Here is a 24,775-nt window from a genome sequence, read left to right as displayed (position 1 = left end):
GCATTAAGTATCACCATACTCATATATATAATGACAAAACAAACAAATATTTGCAGGTCATTGAAAATTAAAAACGTCAATTATTAATTGTCAATACCTACTAAATCACAAGATTGACCTTATTTCGTATAGTTTCTGGAACTTCTTGCTCATTCACGATGAATTGAATTATTTAAAATTACGTTTGACGTTTGGATGGTTTCAATCACATTAACAAATTCGAACCACGCATACTCGATCAAACATAATGAATTATTTTGTAAACGAATTTTGACGAAGAAAACTATTTGTAAAACATAAAATTGTGTATGTACCACGGGCATAAACTGATGTTTATACTCTCGGGCGACTAAAAAGCTCTCGGGCCATTTTATTTTACCATTGAATAAAATTTTTATGCAATGATTCTATAATAGTTATTTCGACTGGTTATATGTAGGATCTTGCTACACTATAAAAAATAGTTCGCACTTTGCCTTTACGGGTATGATGTGTTGCCTAAACATGTTGGAAACACTTTTATACGCGAGTGGCATTGTATGCGCGGTCTAACAAGTCTCCTGTATTGTTCGTAGTTGTATCGAACAGTTTTAGAGGCACTGTTTTCATGACGTCACACATCAAAAATGACGTGTTTACTCTACCGCCCCGTTAGCGTGCCGACAGTCACCGCGTATTTTTAATCGACCTACACCAAAAAGTGGTTTATTGTTTATGCCATTACTTTGGTCAAGGTAAAGTTCTACTTTTGTAGGACTCAAACGTTCTTATTGAGATAGTCATGGATGACAATATTACACATGTTAAAATTGAACCAAAACAAGAAGAAGAAATAAATTCATCCCTTGAGAGGAACATTCTTGTAAGCAATGGTTTATTGGAAAATATAAAGGAAGAACATAATGAGATACCGACACGAGCAGAGTATGGAGAAGAAATGCAGCAACAAGGTCATTCCTCCAGTATTAAATCAGAACCTGTGCAGCTTAAATGTAAAGTTTGTGATTACACGGCGAGTAATGACCAAAGTTTTAAAGTGCACCTTTTGATGCATCAGGAAATGAGCGAGTTTAAATGTGCAAACTGTGATTACGTAACAAATGTTAAACGGTATTTAAAAGTACATCTCTTTACACATAGAGTGTTGATACGGTTAAAGTGTGCAAATTGCAATTATGCAACAAATACGAAGAATAAATTGAAGAAACATCTTTTAATACACAATGATTCAAAAGATTTTAATTGTGACATTTGCGATTATGTAACAAATACTAAGGAAAAATTGAGGTATCATGTTTTAAAACACAGTGGTTCAAAAGCTTATAAATGCAACAATTGTGATTATGTGACAAATATTAACAGATGTTTTAGGTCACATGTCTTAACACACAATGTTTTAAAAGATATTAAATGTGACATTTGTGATTATGTAACAAATACGAAGAGATACTTGAAGGATCACTTGCGAAAACACAATTCAAAAGATTTTAAATGTGATATTTGCGATTATGAAACAAATACTAAGAGATACTTGAAGGATCATTTGCTAAAACACAATGTTTCAAAAGTTTTTAAATGTGACGTTTGTGATTATGCCACGAATATGAAACACCATTTTAAGTCGCATACCTTAAAACACAATAATTCAAAAGATTTTAAATGTGATATTTGTAATTATGCAGCAAATAGTAACAGGAATTTGAAGAATCACTTGCTAAAACACAATGTTTCGGAAGTGTTTAAATGTGACGTTTGCGATTATATAACGAATGTTAAGAGGTATTTGAACGATCATTTGCGAAAACACGATTATTCAAAAGATTTTAAATGTGATTTCTGTGATTATGCAACAAATACTAAGAAGAATTTGAGGAGTCATTTGCTAAAACACAATAGATCTAAACGTTTATGATTATCGAGCCATTTGTCACGACATTCCTTAGGACACAACAGTGATTTTTCCTGATATCAAAGAATAGTGATTTTTATAAAGAATTTAATACCTTCTCTGAACTGTAATTGAATGTCATGCCACTTCTAATTAGGTTAATTTGTAATGGTGATCTGCTATTGGAATGATAAATTTGATGTTTAAAGTGCTCTGCCCTCCGTTGCAATGTTTAGTGAGCGAGTTCATCATTCGTTTCGTTAGGGTGAGTGTTTCCATCAGTTTGACTGGGCCTTTTAAGTTTGAAAAACAGATTGGGTAGTGAAAACCGGAAAATTACTGACTATAGATAACCATGGTATGTTAAAAATGATGGTGTTGAGTTGATAGGTTTTTTATTTTAGGTATAAACCGAGTATAGAACTAATGTAGACACTTCAATTTTTGTCACATTAAAAAAACATTTGATTCCTATATTTCTTTCTATTAGCAATTATGGGTTGGAACCATATAAAATATAGGTTCCGGTTCCCCCCGCCACTATTTAGGTACAATCATTTTTGAAGGGTTTCGGTTCTGTGGCTTCAATAATTTTCAGTTCCGGTTCTAGTTCCAAAAAATCATTGTTGAAAAATTAAACATTGTTTTTTTTCGGTTTTTAAGGGTTCCAACCTCGGTTTCAACATAATAATGTAATTGTTATTAAAAAATTTAAATTATTAATTATAGAAAATAAATAATACACACAATACAAGTACATTGTTCTTTTGCTTTGCATAAGCATATTTTTTAAGTTTGATTGACATTTAAATTTTTAGCTTACCGTTCGTTTCACCTCTGTCAACTTCCTGTCTTTTTCTACTTTCCTTTTCTTCAACAGCAGTTTCAACTATTGCTTCCCTTATACGCTCTTCAACCTTCTTTACTGTTTTTGATTCATTTCATTTTATAGGTATTTTACTTCCGTCCGTGCTTTTTTTAGATGACGCAGGCAGCTTTTTCCCACCTAGAAATTGCATGGTTGCCAACTCTCAAAACTTGTATCGTCGTAAGTTGCATATACAGGATGGAACCTCTCAATATCTACAATAGACAAAAATTAACAATCCGAGAAATTAACTCTTGCATTTGAATAGTTTAAAACTGACTCCACTTCGTTCCTATTTGTGAAAGAAACACATTTCGAAGTCTTTTACATGAAGTACATTATTAATTAGCCCGACCTTCTCTAGTCCCAGAAGATATCTGAAGGTCCTGGATACGGTAACCTTAGACTAAAGTTGTATTTCGAGATGAATTCCGATAAATACTCTCAAAACTCCCGTTTAAAAAACGGTTTTAAAACGCTTTGATAGGATAAATTCGGTATTGGTAGTATGGTATACGTTTTTGAGTAGACGAATTTTATACCTGTAAGCAATATGAATGCTGGAGGACGGCGTGATCTCATCGGCGGCTCCGGTGTTCTTGCTGATGTAGCAAGAGTGATCTGGGGAAAGGATGGAATACGCACAACCCAACGTATTGTAGAGCAGTTGGAGTTAGACTTCATTATTTTATGAACTGTATTAGTTTGAATTTCTTATTTCTCATTCTTATTAATAAAATACTTATATACCTACGTTTAAAATACAATTTTTAATCATATTTATAAACCGCAGAGTTCACCTTCTACGTTGATAATACGTATATAAATAACCGTTTTTTAGCATTCGTCTGATAAACGTATATAAGACCACAGTTATACCAAATGGATGCATAAATTAAACTGACGCTAAATTTGTGAAAAAATAACCTTCTGAAGTCCCTTTTACATAAAGTACATGAAATACATTGTTAATTAGCCGGACCTCCTCCAGTCCAGAAGGTATCTGAAGGTTTTGAATACGGTAACGCATTCAACTTTCGATAGTCAACTCAAAAACAATGTGCTGTCTTTTTTTGGCTATAAGATAAGTAGGAGAAGCCTAACGACTTTTAGAAGGCGCAATACTTCCAGATTTTCGTCGTCATTATCGAGATTCCCCCATAGTTTTCCATACAGTCCCAGTCACCTCTTTTAAAAATCGGAACTACCACTCCTTCCTCCCATTTTTCCGGTTGTCCCCCTCCTCTCCATATCTTGTTTATTCGTTTCCTCAGGCTTAATGCTATTTGTAACGAAAATCCATGCCCATCCATTCTTATTTCGTACTTCTGTGTCGCCTGTCCTTTTTTAATAATAATAATAATAGAGTTTATTGTCCTACAGACTTTCTTCAGTCTCTTTAAATATTGCTCCATATTTTTTTTTACTTTCTCTTTTCCCGCTTCCAATTCTCTCTGTTATTTTTCTTCATCTTTATTTTCTGACATGTTCCCTTTTTTTCTGTTTATTGACCTCCCTTCTCCCCTATCTCGCCCTTTCTTTCTCTCTCCATCATTGCTCGGTATCTGTTTCTCTCTTCTGTACACTCTCTGACCCACCATTCCTCTTCCTTTACCTTATTCCATGTTATTATACTCTCCTTTATATTTTTCCACTCCTGTGTGCTTTCTGCTATCTCACATACTTGCTCGTTAGTCTCTTTATCATAGCTGTATCTCCCTTCGTCTTTGATTCTTTCTATCTTCCCTGTTATTTCCATCAGTTGGGGATACGATTCTGTCATTGTTCTTACCTTAAAATCCCCGATTTGCGTTCACTAGTATCTAATCAATTACCGACCTCCCTTTCACTCTCATATGTATGTATATTCCCCATCCCTATCTCTCCAATTCCAATCCGGCCAATTAAGTAAGTGCAATTAACAGTAGCTAAATAAATGTGTTGCATTGAATGTTATCAAAATCAGTCGTGTGCGGTGGCCTTGGAGGCGCTCTAATTTTTTCAAACGTTGTCCCCGATGTTTATGATAACGAGCAACCTATAATGAACAATAAAAAAACGAAGGATAAATTAAAATTTTTGGTCGTAGATACTTATATTATTATTAAGAGCAAATATAATAATAAAAATAAACAATATTTTTACACGTTTGCCTCATGTTAACAATTGTCTAAACAATAAAACGTTAAGCTACAAATTTGATTCAAATACTGTAAAATTTCTGTATTGTCAAAAATACGCTATTATATAACAATTTTAAAAAATAATTAGTTTACAGACGTCATTAACTCATCTCCCTCCGTTTTTTTTTCAATTAAGAACAGCCATCTTCTTAGTTAAAGCTAAATTTAAGCAAGTGACGAAGCAGGTAGTATACGAGATAAGAATGCAAAACACCTACTTACATTATCTATGTATTTTGTTCCTTATAACCTAAAAATGCATCCCACTTAAAAATACGTCGACCCGCCTCTTCTGCTTAGACACACGTACGTTTACAATAATTCATTTAAAAAATCAGTGCGTAGTAGTAGTACCTTAAAATTTAAATAAATTACAATTCCATTTCATTAAAACACACAATTATAGTCAGTATCAGTGTGACTCTTTTTTAACACTTAACAACACTAATTTAGGCATTTGGAAATTAAGAAACTCTATTTGTGCTTAGCTGCAAAAGCCTTTAAAGACGAATTTATAGTTTTTTGTACCAGAACAAGTAGTGATCGCCCTCTTCAATTAGCAGACCGTCGACGCCTGAAACAAAAATTAATCTAAAATTGTGTCAAAGTCACCAGGTTTGTTGTCAACCCGTATCGTTTTACAAAAGAACCACAACACCAGTCATCCAAAATGGTTCCAGTTAGCAGGTAAAGAACACACACAGATATATATATATATATATATATATATATATATATATATACAGTTTCTGGAAGGTGCGGGTATATAGGCATTGGGGTAGAAATCAAATTGTGTGAAACCTTCGCGGTATCTTCATAATGGCTAAAAACAATGAACTTACCTACAGGTGCCACCAGGTGGTTACCAGGTGGCGCTTGCGGATCCGGTATTTCAGGCAGACGATATAAGAGCCAATAGTGATATCCCATAGGTTCCTCTTTGTACCCGGCGATCGAATGGACGTAGTGTCCGTTCGGCCATTCGGACGCTTCGAATGTGTAGTGCGGATCTAGGTCCATTGCCATCACCATCACGTTGTAGAATGACGTGTTGCGTGGTGCGATCAGCGCCATCGTGTAGTTTTCGGTTACGTTCGTGCCGACCCACAGCGTGTATGTGATGGAGACGTTGCGAATTTCCGAGTCGTTGCCGTGTTTCGACTGGAGGTTCGTTAGGCCATCGAGATCGACTGAAAAGTGGGTACAGTGGGGGTGACAGTGAGAGGTGGGTACGAACCGTGGTTCTCGAGGTCCGGGGATGATTTGCCGCAGTTTAGCGTGCGTATGGCGCCTAGGCCTTTGCCTTGCAGTGAAAGGACGACGTTCGCCGTTAGGCCGGGATCTGTGAAAGCGCCGTCGGGATCTTGTCTGGACTCGATGTAGTACTTGGCACCCGTTTCGTTCCAGTGCGCGCTTGCGTCAGTGATATCTTGTAGAGCCTAAAAGACGAAGTGAAAGAGGAACTTCTTTTGGGTGAGTAAAGGTGACTTACTTGAATAACGAGGGCGGTGTTGTATAGGTTTCCGAAGCCACCGTCGGGTTGCTGCTCGCGTGCTAAGTTTATCGTGGGTCTTCGAAGGGAGTGCTGCAAGTTACGATGTCTGTGATCTTTGCTGATACATCTCAGTGCGAGAATCACCATGGCAACCGTATCTGGAAGTACAGTATCGGTTAGAAATAAATCATCGAGAGAATGGACTGAAAATAAAACTACAGACGTAATTCTTCGCCCGCTTATAGTGCCCCATTGTGCACAGATAACATTTCCTAATGACATTGACGCTTTACCGTCCGAATATAACTACATTTTTGAGAAAGCGGACTTTAACTTCCAGTCAAAGCCGCCATTCATTTTTCAAGACCCAGGATTTTCTTTTCGGTACTTCAAGTTTGAAACACCTCCAATAGCTCCACTACACTGCTGTATTACATTTACTGTACCGGGTGACCTAATAAGACTGTTCCTCTGCCATATTTCGGGAACCGTTCGTCGTATGACTTAGGGGTAAAAAAAAATTATTGGGTAACTCAGTTATAAAGAATCGCTGTTTTCAAGTTTTAAAAATGACCACCAGAGGGCGTAACTGCCATCTTAAACTTTAAAATTGCATATTTTTTTAATTTCGCATAATAAACATTCTTTGTTCACATTTTTAAAGAGAACCAGTTTATCTATCATTTTCGTAAAAACAAAAAGTCAGTTATTTCAAAAACAAAGATGGCGTAAGGCGTTCCTAAAAAGAAATCCAATGGAATGATATGACTTTTTCTTTATGAAAAAGTAGCTAAATAATACCCAAAGAGGCCAGTGAAAGCCGTTTTTCAAAATCTCGTTCCTAACCTCAAATATTGGGAAAATGAGATTAATTAAATAATTAATAAAAATGCTTAAATTGTATCTTATTTGACGTATTTCCGGTATTTGTCGATGGCGCGAAAGATTGTTCAATTGCTCAAAATATATCGCCAGCATATTAAATGCTTCTTGGTTAGAAATCGGCATTATAGAAAAGATTATAAATTCAAAAAACTGCACTTTCTGAATGTAAACACAGCAGAATAATTTACAAATGACGGCTGTTATTATTTTATAATGCATTGTGTTTCATTTGTTTAATTTTCCAAGGCCTACCTAAAAGTGTAGGTTGCTTTTCTTTTGCGCCATCGGCAAATACCGGAAATACGTCAAATAAGATACAATTTAAGCATTTTTAGTAATTAATTAGTTAATTAATCTCATTTTCCCAATATTTGAGGTTAGGAACGAGATTTTGAAAAACTGTTTGCACTGGCCTCTTTGGATGTTATTTGGCTATTTTTTCATAAAGAAAAACTCATCATTCCATTTGACTTTTTTGATTTTTTTAGGATTTTGGGTCTTGGTGTCAAAACTAGCCCCCTGGCGGAGAAGGATTCAACTAAATTAACTATATTTTGGTTGATTCTCATTGCCCAAGGCATGCTCTTTTCAACCATACAAATTTGTTAGAATCGGTCAATCCGCAGGTTATTACAAAAACAGTTGAACGCCCTACGCCATCTTTGTTTTTGAAATAACTGACTTTTTGTTTTTACGAAAATGTGAAAAAAGAATGTTTACTTTATTATGCGAAATTTAAAGCAAATGCAGTCTTAAAATTTAAGATGGCAGTTACGCCCTCTGTTGGTCATTTTCCGAACTTGAAAATCTTTTCCGGCGATTCTTCATGACCGATTTACCCAATAATTTTTTTTACCCCTAAGTCATATGACGAACGGTCCTCGAGATATGGCGGAGGAACAGTCTTATTGGGTCACCCGGTACAGAAAGCCATACTGCAAAATGGATCCAGAGAATATAGGAATACGACTTTCCATCGATCATAGAGCAGGGACAAGCCGTCGTACTGCTGATGCATTGTCAAGAAGACCATGACCGGTTGATTGTACGTATTGTAGTAGCGGAGAAGTAAAGGTGACACCTGTGTGTAGAACGACGTTGGTGGCCGGATTGGTGTCTGAACAAGAAACTGGGCCGGATTTGAAAACGATTATGGAGTCAAAGGCGGACGGCCAAGAGGCATTCTCCCAATATGATTGTGTGATAGGATTCCCCGGTGAAACAGAGAAAGAGAAACAGAAAAAGAGAAACGGAAAAAGAGAAACAGAGAAAAGGAAACAGAGAAAGAGAAACAGAGAAAGAGAAACAGAGTAAGAGAAACAGAGAAAGAGAAACACAGAAAGAGAAACAGAGAAAGAGAAACGGAGAAAGAGAAAAAAACAGATGTCCAGTAAAATCTCAAAATTGTGTCAAAAAATTTAAACATCGCGCCGTAAATAAACATTTCATATCAGCGACTAGGAAGATTTCAAGAGGATCACAAAGGAGTTTCGAAAAGATTTCAAGATTTCAAAAAATTTCGAAATAATTTCACGCTTTCATAAAGAGTTTGACGATTTTGAAAAAATCTCGATATTTCAAAGTTTTCAAAAAATTCAAAAAGATTTCTAAAGCATTTCATTGGGATTTTAAGACCAAGAAAAATTGAACATTTGAAAAACGTATCATTATTTCAAGATTTCAAAAGCATTTTAAGGAGCCTTCAAGAGAATTTTAAGAAAATTGCAAGAATACAAGCAGATGACACATACATTTCAAGAAAAGTTCAAGAGACTAACAAGAGAATTTCAAGAAGACATCGAAACCGATTTAAGGAAAGCTTCGAAAATTCAGTATGTCACGAAGCGTTCAAGAAAGTTCCAAAGAATTTTTAAAAAATCGAAAAATCTCGAGATTTAAAAACTATTTCTAGAAGTTGAAGGAAATTTAAGATTTCTAGAGGATTTTAAGAAAATGTCGAGAAAGTTTCAAGATTTCATTTTTGAAAAATCGAGATTTCAAAAAATGTCAAGATTTTAAAGTTTCCAAAAGAATGTAAATTTCAAGAGAATCTCAAAAAAATTTCAAGAAAGTTTATAGATTTCAAGATATCGGGAAGATTTCAAGCAGAATTTCAGATTTTAAACTTTTCAATTTTTCAAAAAGATTTCAATACAATTTAAAAAGATTGCAAAGTTACAACTAGATCACACGAAGATTTCAAGAAAATTTCATAAGAATAACAAGAATATTTCGAGATCAGTATTTTAACATTCAAGAAAATTTCAAACAGATATCTACGAGATCTAGATGAGAGATTTTAAGGGGATTTTAAGAAGATTTCAAGAATACCAGAAGATTACAAAAAGATTACAAAAAAATTGCAAAAGAATTTCAAAAGGATTTCGGGAAAATTTCAGGGATTTGAAAAATATTTCAAAAAAATTTGAAGATTACAAGATGATTACAAAAAATTTCAAGAGGAGTTCAAAAGGATTTCAGGAAATGTTCAGGACGATTCCAAGATTTGAAAATTAAAAAAAGATTCCACAATGCGTTTTCAAGAAGGTTGCAAGAGGATTACAGAACAATTTCAGAAAGATTTGAAGACAAAACAAGAAAACTAGGATTCCAAAAAGATTACTAACGAGTTTTAAGAAGATTTTAATATCTCAAGGAAATTTTAAAAAGGATTTGAAGGTTTCAAGAAGATTGCAAGAAGATGTCAGGATTTCAAGATTTCATGAAAATTTTAAAAGGATAACAAGAGGATTTCGAAACGATTTCTAGAAAATTTCGAGATTTCAAGAAGAGATCACGAAGATTTCAAGGAAATTTCTTTCAAATAGTTCACGGAAATTTGAAACATTTCAAGATTTTCTTTAGAACAGTAAAAATCATCAGATTTCCAGAGAATCTCAGGAAAGAGAATTCAATATTTCAAAAAGATTACATTGAGCTTTCAAGAAAAATTCCAGGGGAACTTCAAGTTGGCACATCTTGAGCCTTGTTTGTTTGTCTTTTAACAAAAAAACAAAAAAAAATTAGAGTGTTTAGGAACAATACCCTAATCTCAAACACTAAGACTTGCCATACTGAGAACTACAAGAGAGTCACGCTTTCTCCTGCCGAAAAAATAGATGTCCGGTAAAAACTCAAAATTGTATCAAAAAATTTAAAGATCACGCCGTAAATAAACATTTTATATCAGCGACTAGGAAGATTTCAAGAGGATCACAAAGGATTTTCGAAACAATTTAAAGAATTCAAAAATTTCGAGCAGAAGAACCGGGGCGGAAACGGAAATAAAAAAAAGAAACAGAGAAAGAGAAACAGAGATAGAGAAACAGAAAAAGAGAAACAGAGAAAGAGAAACACGGAAAGTGAAACAAAAACAGAAAGAGAGACAGAAATACAAGATATTTGTAAGTGTTTAAACATTCATAATACCCGAATTACGGCTCTAAACTACATCCTCGGTCCCACGGAATGGTGGAAAGGATGAATCGAACGATTAATCGTTGTTTGACAGAACGACAGAGGGACTCGGACCAGCACCTACTTCCATTTCTCCTAGCAGATTGATCCGCTGTACATGACCCAATGAAACAAAAACGCGTCTTGCAGTTGCAGGTGTGATTTTTGGTCGGGAACTAAGATTGCCATGCGATTTAAATTTTGGCAGCAAGCCCGGTGAAGACTTGGTAAGTAAAGATCAGGTCCTCAGGATGCCAGTGACAGGATGAAAGTTACGATGTGCGAGCTCAAAAAGGAGGGCACAATACCGATGATATGGTATGGTTGTACAATCCAAAGAGGCGAAAGGGTCTATCACCAAAACTGCAAAAGAACTGGGAGGGTTCATATAAGGTTGTGAAAGGGATCAACGACGTGGTGTACCGGATTGAGAAGATGTCCAATGGTAAGCCGAAAGTGGTGGATTAGTTTGCTGGAGACAACAACCAGCCAAGGGGGATGCGCATACCTACTGAGAAAAAACCAGATATGACATTTGAGCACTTCGAAGAGCGGTATGGCAACCACAGACGGGTCCGTTTTGGTGTGAACCAAGATTTGTTTACGTTGTCGACAGTTAGGCTGTGGATTTGATGGTCTCGAATGGCTATCCGTAATATGCTAGAGGTAATCTTACGCGCGACTGGTGCGGAAATACTGGTGTTCGATTATCCAAGACTAATGAACTGTTTCTTCCCTAAAAATGGATATTCCATGATCCTCGACCTGATATCTTGAGTTTTGTGACGAAACAAGTTCTAAGGAGGGGGCAATGTAACGGACAAGCGGTGACATTAGAAGAATTATGTTCTGTTTATAATGGTTCGAGCGTTACCGTTTCCAGTTCTAAACATAAATGATGATAAACCCTAAAATTTTGACACTTAAAGTATGTAATATAATTACCTTTGAATCTCATTTTTAACTATTAATTATTGTTGGAATTAATTTGGGTTATTTTAAATTTAAGTTACATTTATTACATGGTGCACCTCTATATTTTCCCGTAACGTGATCATGATCTCCGACTTTTATCAAAATTTTACTCCACACTTATGCCAGTGACTAGGATTATTGTGTATTTCAGTCTCATTACAAATCATTAACAAGTTAATTCGTCATTTCACCACCAATCGCCAATAAACGAAACATACTCACCGATATTGTGATCCTTTGCGGCGTTCGCAATGTCCAAAAGTCGCCTAATTTGCTTCTTGCGTAGGTGGGCGTTCGCGCTGCAGGCCGTCAGTGTCGTAAAGGCGAAATCCAGGTCGTGGACGATCTCGTGATGTTGCATCGTTCCGATCAGATCGTGACCGTGAAACTGTCTCGGATCCTGACACAAGGTGCTTAGGGCCAAAGCGTACTGGGTTAACTTAGGAGGCACGATCGGTATTTCGTTATGTCTGAAAGAGCTGTTCAAGTCTAGGGGTGCGACCGAAATCGATTTATACCTCCACAATAGGGTGACGATTTCGATTTCCATCTGCTTGGCGGACAGTTGCATCTCGAGCGCGTTGGGAAGGATCGAATTTGAATCTCTGGTTTGCTTCGCCAATTGGAGCGCCATTAAAACGGCGGGCGTCTCGTTCCTCCAGCCCCAGTCGCTTTCCCTCTGCGACACGAGCCACGATAATGCTTTTTGTACGCTACCCTCGAAATCGATATTTTGCGTTGTGCTTGGAATTGCCGATGATGTATCCGTCGTAACTGAAACATTTGGCTTAAGGTTGGATAAAGAGAAATCCCTTGCCCCACCTCGCGTCGGCCACCAGCTGGTGTGCGTTTCCTCATCTGGAATCTCCTCCGTGTGTGCTACTGCGATATACGCCAATGCTAACCATATTAGTATTCCGTTCGCCATTTTTCTATGACACGAAGTGGAAAGCGAGATGTATCATCCAAAAAACATGGAAATGCGTTTTACTACGATGACGACCTGAAAATGTTAGCCGTTAAATAAAGTGGGATCTTGCGGTGTCGCGTTCGCCTGCTTATTAAATTAGATAAGAAAGTTCGGGACACCGAAACTTTACGGTTATTAAAGAACTTTCTCGACATAAATTAGCACTTTCCGTCGATAACAAAAGCAGAAAAAAAAATCCGATCAGATCATCCCTGCAAGTCTTATTGTTAGGGGAAATACGTATTGTTGCGAACTTTCGGTGTCGAGGCCGGAAAACTTTTCCACGTGAGGCGCGTCGAAATGGGAAGCGCATTTAAATATCATCCGCAAGTGAAGGGGCGCGCAAAATAGGCTAATGAAGTATTCACGAAAAGGTCAAAAATGGAAAAGGTTAAGCGGAGGGATCAGTGCTCGTACGAACTTTCACGCACAATCAAAAATTAATCAGGAAAATTCAAATTCGCTTGATTGCGTTCATTGACGAACCGTAATCGCGTTACTTGAAAAAAGCGAGTTTCGTGAAGTGTGTCAAGGGATTCGATTTGATACATGAGGTATCTCAGGTTACGGGGGTGGGGATGAAGTGCATCAAGGGAAACAAATGAACATCATCGTTAAGTATGCGTCACCATCATATTCAGTGAATCGATATCATCTGCTATTCCACAGATATTAAGGGCGGATTCCTGTAATTATGTTGTATTTTTTACTAAGTTCGTCAGAGCGAGAGGCCACCCCTGCTCAAGGAATCACTTAGCATTAACTTTTGTAGATTAAACTTCTGGGAAGGGAGAGATTCGCATCCGAAATTGTTCCCAAGTCTTTTTAAACTTTTGAAGCCTTTATTGAGTATTTCTGAAATCTATTGAAACTTTTTATTGCTCACTTTTTGAAACCGTTTTGAAACTTGTAAGATCTGTAATTTGTGTTTTAACCTTATTCTTTCTCTAACTAGATCACGGCGTTTCATTTCCGACGCCGTTTTGGGATCACCCGCCGAATTCGGTGCGACGATGGACACGGACATTTGCGTGTCGTATTCTATAAGGTAAAAAAGCGGAACAATTCGATTCGGCTTAAAAAGGACCAACATATTGGTCAGCTCTTCTTTAGTCAATTTCATCGTATAAGCTGGTAAAAATGCATCGCATTTTAAGTCTCCGCTAGAATGAGTTTCACATAAATACCGCCGAAAATAAGAAAGTTGCGTTTTGCGCATGCGCAGTACGATTTTTAAAAGTGCATTTTATTTGCTTTTGTTAGAGGGACCTAACACCAAAGTTTCGTACAAATCGCTCCATAAATAATTAAGTCACGTTTTGCGCATGCGCAGTACGATTTTTGAAATTAGCCATCGATTCTAGAATGTGGATGAGTAATAATGGAAACCAATGTAAAAAACTGCGTCGTTCTAACCCTCGGCGTCTCCGAATAAACGTCAAAATATGAAGAATGCGCATTCCGAAGGCAACGAAGGGTGGGGGTGGTAGGGACATAAAACCCTAAAGTAGTTGCCATGCAGGCCATGCAGCCTCACGCTTTTTATAGAACCGTAGAGCCGTTGACACATCGCTCGGCTTCGCCTCGCAGTTTGAAACACAAAAGAAGGCATCGCTCGGCTTCGGCGGCTGCGCCGCCTCGCCTCGCCCATGTACCGAAATCGCCGTCGATGCTAGAATGTGGACGAGCAATATGAGAGACCAATGTCGAAAACCGCATCGTTGTAACCCTTGACGTTCCCGAATTAACGCCAAATTATGGGAAAAGTGCAATCTTTATGCAATTTAGAGGCGGAGGGGGGGGGGGGGGTAGGCGGTAGGTTAACGTAAAACCCGAATGTAGATGCTACTCGGTTTGTGTAGAATTGCTCGCATAGAATCTTTGCCCAGTTGCTCGGCTTCGCCTCGCTCGTTGCGACGCAAAAGAAAAGACATCGCTCGGCTTCGCCGGCTGCGCCGCCTCGCCTCGCACGTTGCGTTTTTATTCGCGTCGTTCTATTGCGTTTCCGAATAAACGCCAAAATATGAAATCTACCGATGAGGAGAGGGTGGGGAGGGGGGAATGTCGGATGTGAAGTCGGAGGATACAAATACGACTCCAAAGTAAAAAACCGCATCGTTCTAACCCTCGTAGTTTCCGAATAAACGTCAAAACGCCGAAAAAGTGTCGTTTAACGGCCCGCGGGTGGTTAACGAGGGGGGGGGGGGGGGTGCGAAAGGGACGTCGGGGGAAAGACTTCGGAGACTTCCCGAACACTTACCCTCCCAGAGGCCGCTCCGCCGCCGTAAATATTTTTTACTGGCGATTATTCCGCGTCTCGAATTCGGTACGACTCTTTTTAAAAATTCGCCTCTCTCGCACCCCTCGACGAATGGGGTGGTGCGGTACGCCGTAAGTCGGGGGAGGTTCGGGGCGACGTTCGAGCCGCAGAAAGTTTTTCTTAGGTCGTCGGGTATTCGCGTCGCGAAGGATAAAGCGGAGCGACGTCGACGATGCACAGCTTTGCACCCCCCTACCCCCCAAACAAACTCATAGCCGGTACGGCGACCCCATACGTTAGGCGCGGAACCTTCCGGACTTTACATCGGACGCGATTCGAAAAAAAAAGTGGACACGTTTTCGAGCAATTCCGCCCCCGTCTTCCGGTACGGGTCCTCCCCCGCGGGGGGGGGGGGTCGCGAGTTTCGCCATCGCGTCTTTCGAAAGCCTCGACCCACCTAACCCCATCCACAAGCTCGATTCTTCGAGTTTGACGGGCGACCCTCTGCGAATTTTTTCCGGAAGCGCATTTTTGGGAGGTAGCGGCGGGGAGGGGGTGAAGACGAATTTTCCTGGGGTCGGAATTCGGGGCTCGTGTAAAAATTTGGCGAATATCCTATTATAACTCCGCTGAGTTGGTCGGCATGTTTCTGCAACGCGGCTGCTTATGCAACACAAGTTGCCTATATTGTAATCTTTAATTATTATAATCTTATTGCATTAAAGAGTCTTAAAACTACTCCGACTTTTGACCTGTGGGCATCCGACTGTAGTTACCTGAAGGCAAAACCCAGTGCACTCTTACAATGGCGCCCGAGCAGGGAAAACACAACAAATGGGGCTATTAACCTCTGATGACCTTGAAAATGAAGTAGGACAACACAATATGGGGTCATTGACCTCTGATTGCCTTGACAATAAAATGACACCGCAAAGAAAATTGACAAGTGGAGTTAGCTCCAGAAGATAAGGAAAAGACAGCCTTTACCCTTAGATCAGGATTATGGCAATTCACCGTCATGTCATTCGGAATGAGCAATGCGCCAGCCACTTTTGAGCGACTAATGGAATCGATTCTTAAAAGAAAATTTGCCTGGTTTATTCCGATGATATTGTTGTAATTGGAAAAACTTCAAGGATCACAGTAGGAACCTTGAAGACTCACAGGTCAACTTGCAGCAGATTCCCAAAAAGTGCAATTTCTTTCGACGCCTCGTGCGATATAATGGGAATTGTATCCCGTTTATTGAGTATTTCTGAAATCTATTGAAACTTTTTATTGCTCTTTTTTTGAAACCCTTTTTGAAAACAACCTGTAATTTGTGTTCCAACCTTATTTTTCCTCTAAATGATTTTTAAATCGTTTTGAATATCTTTCTAACCTGATTGTAATGCTCATCGGGTTTCAAAACAAGGCCGACTAGGGTTAACCTGGCCATAAGTCTCATAAAAGGAATCTTCCAAGCGATTCAAACAACCACTTTTCAAGAGCCAGTTGAATATTTTGACAACCACGAGGGCGGTGACAATTGTGTTTGAGTCAGGTCTATCGGTCTAATGCCGAAACCCAAAATGTTAATGCAGTATTGAATACCGTGAAATCCCCGATGCTACAAATCATAGAAGCAAGTAAGATGGGAAACGGAACCAAAACTAAATCAAAATTAACAGGAAAGCTATTTGGTGGCTGGAAAATAAACGGAAAAATAATTCTGGTATCTGGTAGAGATATACAGGAAGAGACCTGCTACAGGTCTCCGGAAAAAGTGTTCTGGTGAAATACAAATTCATGTTTTTGCAGGGACAAGGAGGAGCACAAATATGTGGGAAAATAGAAGGGATTTAATTTCAAAGGATGGGAACAACAGTAGGCGACATCTAACGGAGGAATTTTACAACACCTATTACAGGGGTTTACAACTAAAATGTTTTCTTACAAATATTTATTGCAAACATTTGGAAATTTTCTTAACCTTAAGAGATTTGATCGAAATCAGTGTTTTAGGACTGTCTGGATTTATTTTCTGAAATATTTTGAAATCAGCATTTTTTAACCCCAATAGGTTGGATCAGAAGGAGTTTGCAAATAATTGTGAAACTAAGAATGGTAAGTGCGGTTTTTTGGTTTTCCCAGTATTTGAGGTTAGGAACGAGATTTTGAAAAACGGTTTTCACTGGCCTCTTTGGATGTTATTTAGCTACTTTTTCATAAAGAAAAACTCATATCATTCCATTTGATTTTTTTAGGATTTTGGATCATAGTGTCAAAACTAGCCCCCTGGCGGAGATTCATGTTGCCCAAAGAATGCTCTTTTCAACCATACCAAATTTGTTAAAATCGGTCAAACGGTTAAGAAGTTTAAGCAGGTTATTGCAAAAACAATTGAACGCCCCACACCATCCTTGTTTTAAAAATGTGAAAAATTTTTTTTTACTTTATTATGCGAAATTTAAAGAAAATCCACGAACGTTTCTCGAGGTATGGCCGAGGAACAGTCTTATTGGGTCACCCGGTACGGTGCACTTGTAGGGTGGCCTGCTATGAAGGCAGTGGAGGGATCTTTTCGTCGGGCCCGAGCCCTAGGAATCGCCCCTCTGGGATTAAAGACTGGGGGACCAGTCAATTAAAAACTCAGTGACAACAAGCAATCGGACTCAGACAGTCCAGGTTCTTTTTCAACAGGACCCTTTGGAAAATCTGGGTCGTCGAAGTTTCTAAAATAGAATAGAAGCCAGATAAGGGAGATCACTTATAGAGGAGCACACGTGCAAGTTTTGTGGCGAGGCAGATAAAACTTCCCGAGCATGTGGTCGGCCACTGTTGCGCTTTAATCAGAGACAGATGTCAGCTCCTTGGCGACAGCTAACTGGAACTGGGGAGAGAGATGCAACTCAGGCTGGTCCTATCCTTTATTAAGAGGAACAGACTCTGAACCTTGCGAAAGGAAGGGGGTAGGCACCATGGGCCTTTGGTGTGCCTAAGTGCTTCCTGGTTGGGCTCCCATGTGAAGGAGTAAAAGATTTGTCGACACAATCCTAGAGATAACGCGATAACCAAAGAGCAATCACATGAGAAGCAAAGGTAGGAGCCAATCTGGTTTGTTCTACAATCACTAAGGACTCAAATGGTAGCTGGGAGGATGCATAAAATTGCATCGACTGTGGACTGGATCAGTTAAACAATGGAACACCCCGTATATTTTAATCTAAAAGATAGCATATTAAAGTCTCTTTTCAAAAATATAAAATTAAAAAATTCAAGAAGTTTTTACATTAATTTAAAAAAGGATTTAAAAAACATTTGAATTATTTTTTAAATGGAACACCCTGTATATTTTAATCTAAAAGATAGCATCTTAAATTCTGTTTTCAAAAATGTAACATTAAAAAGTTCAAGAAATGTAGGTATATTGTTTCAACAAATTTTTTTAAAAAATCAAAAATCTGAGTGCATTTTTTTAAATCCTGAACCTAATCTTATTTTTTAAATGGAACACCTTGTATATTTTAATCCAAATGATAGCATATTAAATTTTCTTTTCAGAAATGTAACATTAAAAACATTAAACTGGAGGATAATCCGCAACATGATAGGTCATTTCAAAAAAACATGAGAATCAAAGTTTCGGTATGCAGTTTTAGGCAAACAAAGTGCGCCGAACTCCGGAAAATCGTGGATTACTATTTCTTCCAAACTACAGGATGTCAAAAAGGCGCTTCCTGCCAATACCGATACAGCCTTATGAGGGAAAGGGAAATATTCCGGGAGCATTGTGATTTGAAAACAGAATCAGTCTAACGTTTCAATACGTTCAGCTCATTTCCGTGCCTTTAAGGGCAAAGAGAATTAAAGTTTGACCGTTTAAATAACAACAAAGAATCACAGTGGCAAAATTTGTTAATATTTTAATTTGAATTCACCTGGAAGTGATAAAGAGATTTTTATTTTTGCTTTGGCCTTCTTAAAAGGAGTAATTACAACAAAATCTTAATATGAGCTGGTCGAAGGGGTTAAAACAGTTCAATATCAATCCAAATTCAACGAATTTAATCAAACAGCCGTTACATTTTGACGCTCAGCGGCGGGGCTTAAAAAAGGGGCGTGTTAAATTAGTTCAAGACAAACTTTTTTCGTTGTCCGTGATATTCTGAAAATGGTAGGATAACAATGGAAACGAATTTTGGTACAATTAACAGCCGTTCATTTTTAGAGACCAACCTCACGGAATTCGGTGTGAAAAATATGACTTTACGCATGAGAATACAGAAGGGCGAACGTGCGACTCGGATATCTAGAAGGTGAACAAAGTGAAAGTAAAGAAAACTTTTGTTCCAAACCGACGTAAATTCAAGTCGAGGGCGAAAACGTGGTAAATCCGAGAACGACGACAACGCCGTCGGGGTAATTGCAAGCCCCCCGACTTGTACCAAGGTAAAATCGATTGCACGTATAAAAAGTGCCCTACAAATAAACAATCGACAGTCTTTCCATACATAAACAGATTTCACTCTTTCTATTTGCCGACGCGTCGTCAATTTTCAATAGCGCGCCCCCCGTTTTTCCCCATTAAAAATTTAAAGGTAAATAAAATCGCTCTTACGACACCGGTTACCGTGACCCTGTCGCGAAAAAGGAACAAGATAACTTTAATTATGATAATCAGGCTGCAAATTACGTCAGTTTTATCAGGACAGATAAAACCGACGCTAACGATTTTTCTCGCGTTTAATTAAAGTCGTCTACCTTTAATTAAAAATGCGGTGGGTCAACTCAAATCCCTTTACTGAGAATGAGACCAAAAATTTTGCATATTGATTGATGCACTGCAGATCTACATTTCGCTACCCCCAAACGCGTTTTGTGATCCGGTCCTAATACGGGGACAAAGTCGAGATTACGTGCACTATTTACAAAAATAATAATAAAGTGTCTAAATAGTCGGCATAGACGAGGGTCGAATTTAAAATTTAAGAGCGTAACCGTTTAAAAGCGAGACCTGGACGCAAGGCGTCGAAAGCGTAAAGAAAAAGAGGTGTTACATACCTGATAAGATGGAAAATAAATGATGAGCTTATTTGGTGTGGCGTGTGGTCGACTATGAAAATAAAGAAAATGCACATATATTACAGCGCCTCTTTCGGTGTTTTCAGCAGACGCTATCGATTTCGTTACTCATTCACGTTTGCCTTCCACTCGGTGGCTTCCGCGCGCTCATTGAGATCTAGACATTGTGGAATCCTCGCTTTTTTCGCGACTGAGGCGCGTGTATGAGTCAGCGCGTTCTTATTAAAAATTCGAAATTAGGATGTGGACATCCTGCTTTTGACGTGAACTTATTACTTAACACTGGCTTTCTGCGATGAAGGTAATGTAGGTTCTAGTCTCATCCTTATATGTGGTTGATGTGATTTCCATTGGACGAGCATTCCCTTTTCCTCTCCCATGAAGCTCAATCAACACTTCCCAAACGTGTGTTTTGTATTCCTATCCGTACCCCATAATCCACGGGGCAGCTTCAAAGAGCATTTTATGTAGATGTCATTTCATTCGACAATGCCCCTCTCCCTCCCCCATTGGCAGATCTGCCAATCAGAGGTTGGAACCCATAGGAAATAAAATTTCGGTTCCGGTTTCTTTTTTTTCAGTTTTTAAGGATTTCAACAAAAATAAATAAAATTACTATAAAAAATATAAGTTATTAATAAATATAGAAAATAAATAATACAAACAATTAAAGTACATGATTCTCTCGATTATTTGATATAATGTGTGCATTTAATGTAGATGTCATTTCATTCGACAATGCCCCTCTTCCTTCTCATTTTTTAAGGGTTCCGTTATCGGTTCTGTGACCAGTAATTTTCGGTTCCGGTTCCTGTTTTTTTCAGTTTTTAAGGGTTTCAACATAAATAAATAAAATTACTATAAAAAAATATAAATTATTAATAAATATAGAAAATAAATAATACAAACAATTAAAGTACATGATTCTCTCGATTATTCGATATCATGTGTACATTTATTGTAGATGTCATTTCATTCGACAATGCCCCTCTTCCTTCTCATTTTTCAAGGGTTCCGGTACCGGTTCTGTGACCAGTAATTTTCGGTTCCGGTTCCTGTTTTTTTTCGGTTTTTAAGGGTTTCAACATCAATAAATAAAATTATTATAAAAAAATATAAATTATTAATAAATATAGAAAATAAATAATACAAACAATTAAAGTACATGATTCTCTCGATTATTCGATATGATGTGTACATTTAATGTAGATGTCATTTCATTCGACAATGACCGCCTCTTCCTTCTCATTTTTTAAGAGTTCCGGTACCGGTTCTGTGACCAGTAATTTTCGGTTCCGGTTCCTGTTTTTTTTCGGTTTTTAAGGGTTTCAACATAAATAAATAAAATTACTATAAAAAATATAAATTATTAATAAATATAGAAAATAAATAATACAAACAATTAAAGTACATGATTCTCTCGATTATTCGATATGATGTGTACATTTAATGTAGATGTCATTTTATTCGACTATGCCCCTCTTCCTTCTCATTTTTTAAGGGTTCCGTTACCGGTTCTGTGACCAGTATTTTCGGTTCCGGTTCCTGTTTTTTCAGTTTTTAAGGGTTTCAACATAAATAAATAAAATTACTATAAAAAAATATAAATTATTAATAAATATAGAAAATAAATAATACAAACAATTAAAGTACATGATTCTCTCGATTATTCGATATGATGTGTACATTTATTGTAGATGTCATTTCATTCGACAATGCCCCTCTTCCTTCTCATTTTTTAAGGGTTCCGTTACCGGTTCTGTGACCAGTAATTTCCGGTTCCGGTTCCTGGTTTTTTCAGTTTTTAAGGGTTTCAACATAAATAAATAAAATTACTATAAAAAAATATAAATTATTAATAAATATAGAAAATAAATAATACAAACAATTAAAGTACATGATTCTCTCGATTATTCGATATGATGTGTACATTTAATGTAGATGTCATTTCATTCGACAATGACCGCCTCTTCCTTCTCATTTTTTAAGAGTTCCGGTACCGGTTCTGTGACCAGTAATTTTCGGTTCCGGTTCCTGTTTTTTTTCGGTTTTTAAGGGTTTCAACATAAATAAATAAAATTACTATAAAAAATATAAATTATTAATAAATATAGAAAATAAATAATACAAACAATTAAAGTACATGATTCTCTCGATTATTCGATATGATGTGTACATTTAATGTAGATGTCATTTTATTCGACTATGCCCCTCTTCCTTCTCATTTTTTAAGGGTTCCGTTACCGGTTCTGTGACCAGTACTTTTCGGTTCCGGTTCCTGTTTTTTTCAGTTTTTAAGGGTTTCAACATAAATAAATAAAATTACTATAAAAAAATATAAATTATTAATAAATATAGAAAATAAATAATACAAACAATTAAAGTACATGATTCTCTCGATTATTCGATATCATGTGTACATTTATTGTAGATGTCATTTCATTCGACAATGCCCCTCTTCCTTCTCATTTTTCAAGGGTTCCGGTACCGGTTCTGTGACCAGTAATTTTCGGTTCCGGTTCCTGTTTTTTTTCGGTTTTTAAGGGTTTCAACATCAATAAATAAAATTACTATAAAAAAATATAAATTATTAATAAATATAGAAAATAAATAATACAAACAATTAAAGTACATGATTCTCTCGATTATTCGATATGATGTGTACATTTATTGTAGATGTCATTTCATTCGACAATGCCCCTCTTCCTTCTCATTTTTTAAGGGTTCCGGTACCGGTTCTGTGACCAGTAATTGTCGGTTCCGGTTCCTGTTTTTTTTTCGGTTTTTAAGGGTTTCAACATCAATAAATAAAATTACTATAAAAAAATATAAATTATTAATAAATATAGAAAATAAATAATACAAACAATTAAAGTACATGATTCTCTCGATTATTCGATATGATGTGTACATTTAATGTAGATGTCATTTTATTCGACTATGCCCCTCTTCCTTCTCATTTTTTAAGGGTTCCGGTACCGGTTCTGTGACCAGTAATTTTCGGTTCCGGTTCCTGTTTTTTTCGGTTTTTAAGGGTTTCAACATAAATAAATAAAATTACTATAAAAAAATATAAATTATTAATAAATATAGAAAATAAATAATACAAACAATTAAAGTACGTGATTCTCTCGATTATTCGATATGATGTGTACATTTAATGTAGATGTCATTTCATTCGACAGTGCCCCTCTTCCTTCTCATTTTTTAAGGGTTCCGGTACCGGTTCTGTGACCAGTAATTTTCGGTTCCGGTTCCTGTTTTTTTTTCAGTTCAGTCAGAAGCTTATAAATGCAATCGGTTCCGGTTCGGGTACCGGTACTTTTCGGTTCCGGTTCCAACCCCTGCTGTCAATAGATGTAAATCGTTCATACTGAACTTCAGCGAACTCTTTGGATGAAATTCACTGCAGAGTAAATATCAAAATATGCAAAAACCCATTTTATTTTTTAGTGGGCTGTATTTCAACCAAGGCTACTCTACCAACCTAATTTATGAACGTTTAAAATGTTCTGTACTGACGTAATAAGTTCAATGTATTTTATGACCCCTTCTAGTCCATCGAGATATTCGGTTTGTATTTGTTTCAATCTGAATATGGTGGTTGAACCGTTCCAGCAGTCCGATAAGGTCGAAGAAGTTGTTGTCTCACAGAAGATACTGGTTTAAGCCTCCTACTTTTGAAAACATCATGGCCTACCTATGCTCGACAGTTTGAGGCAAATGGAACGACGCAAAGAGGACGATTGCACTCATTTTGGCATTGCGAGGTTTCAGGAGTTAGAAACAGATATCACCTTGAGTTGTCCGCTTTCCATTTTCAAACGACCAGTACGTACCGTTGGCGTATATAGAGACACCGTTCAAACAACAAATACCCGAGACACCATTCGAAAGAATTTGCACGTGGAATAATGGGGGTACGTTTGGCATCTTGTCTTGAATGGCGGTCGCGAACGCGTCGCTTCATAAATGTTTGTTGTTATTTTGTGTTATTTAATGCAGGTAGTAATTTTTCAATTTCTAATTCCGTGATTGTCTTCGACATTCAACTGTAGGCTCGAAACCAGGGGCGGGTAACCTATCTTGCAGGAGCGGGATTACGCCAATCAAAGCTCTTTAGTTTAGAATCAATGTGCGATAAATGAGTGGCGATTCAATGATTTTCATATATCTTGTTTTTAGTTAAATTTGTCTACAAGGCCATGTAATTTTACATCTTGCTTTTAACAAAAGGACTTTATTGCACCAAAGATGAGTCACATCCTGTGTATTTCACCCTTTCTTAGAATCTTGGTACCTGCTTACGTGACCCATAATTCCCAAAACTTGTTTTTAACCTATATGTTTCCTCTAGAAGTTTACCTGCTACTTTTTGTGATGTTACAACTTTATGTTACGCATTCACATCATTACAAACAATTAATTTTACTACATAATTTAATATTAATTTGACGGCTGGTTTTTTTATTGGCAAGTTCTTTTTTTCCCAGCCTATTTCTATTTTTATTCGGTGAACTACAATTTTCAAAGTTTATTTTTGCAATATAATTTATTTCGACTTAAATTTCCGAGCTTTTACAATCAATAATAATTGCGATCATTACTAAACAAACTTTTCACAATTTGAGTGTTTTATTTTACGTTCCATCCCTACTGTGCTTCAGGTCATAGTGTTGTTTACAACTAACGTAAGGTAAGGGGTCCTCTGCCTTAGATATTTGATCACGT

The 24,775-nt window shown here is 37.2% G+C and overlaps 1 protein-coding gene across 2 annotated transcripts; it reads right to left on the bottom strand.

Annotated features, from left to right (window-relative positions):
* Nucleotides 1-4,851: 4,851 nt before the first annotated feature.
* On the bottom strand, nt 4,852-20,184 carry LOC116162144 (uncharacterized protein CG3556). Of its 2 annotated transcripts, none has more exons than XM_031475683.1 (8): nt 20,024-20,184; nt 12,573-12,753; nt 12,269-12,524; nt 11,973-12,229; nt 6,432-6,592; nt 6,177-6,378; nt 5,782-6,129; nt 4,852-5,513 (listed from the first exon to the last, which is right to left on the bottom strand). In XM_031475683.1, exons 2-8 carry the CDS (start codon nt 12,676-12,678, stop codon nt 5,452-5,454), a joined length of 1,392 nt encoding a protein of 463 aa, XP_031331543.1. In that variant the 5' UTR covers nt 12,679-12,753; nt 20,024-20,184; the 3' UTR covers nt 4,852-5,451. The 2 variants fall into 2 exon arrangements, with proteins under 2 accessions (XP_031331543.1, XP_031331544.1); XM_031475684.1 differs by having other exon boundaries at nt 4,855-5,513; nt 11,973-12,220.
* Between the last annotated feature and the right edge of the window lie 4,591 nt (nt 20,185-24,775).

The sequence above is a fragment of the Photinus pyralis genome, unplaced genomic scaffold, assembly GCF_008802855.1.
Source record: "Photinus pyralis isolate 1611_PpyrPB1 unplaced genomic scaffold, Ppyr1.3 Ppyr1.4_LG10, whole genome shotgun sequence".
Taxonomy (NCBI): domain Eukaryota; kingdom Metazoa; phylum Arthropoda; class Insecta; order Coleoptera; family Lampyridae; genus Photinus; species Photinus pyralis.
Note: the sequence above shows the minus strand (reverse complement) of the source record. Positions and strands in the feature narration are given on the sequence as shown.

What these genes read in the sequence shown, in the direction of transcription:
- LOC116162144 (XM_031475683.1), bottom strand. Translation starts at nt 12,678, where the DNA reads ATGGCGAACGGAATACTAATATGGTTAGCATTGGCGTATATCGCAGTA. An exon ending in ACACCGCCCTCGTTATTCAA is followed by an intron (nt 6,379 to 6,431) that starts GTAAGTCACCTT and finishes TTCGTCTTTTAG; the next exon opens with GCTCTACAAGATATCACTGA. An exon ending in CCACCTGGTGGCACCTGTAG is followed by an intron (nt 5,514 to 5,781) that starts GTAAGTTCATTG and finishes TTTTTGTTTCAG; the next exon opens with GCGTCGACGGTCTGCTAATT.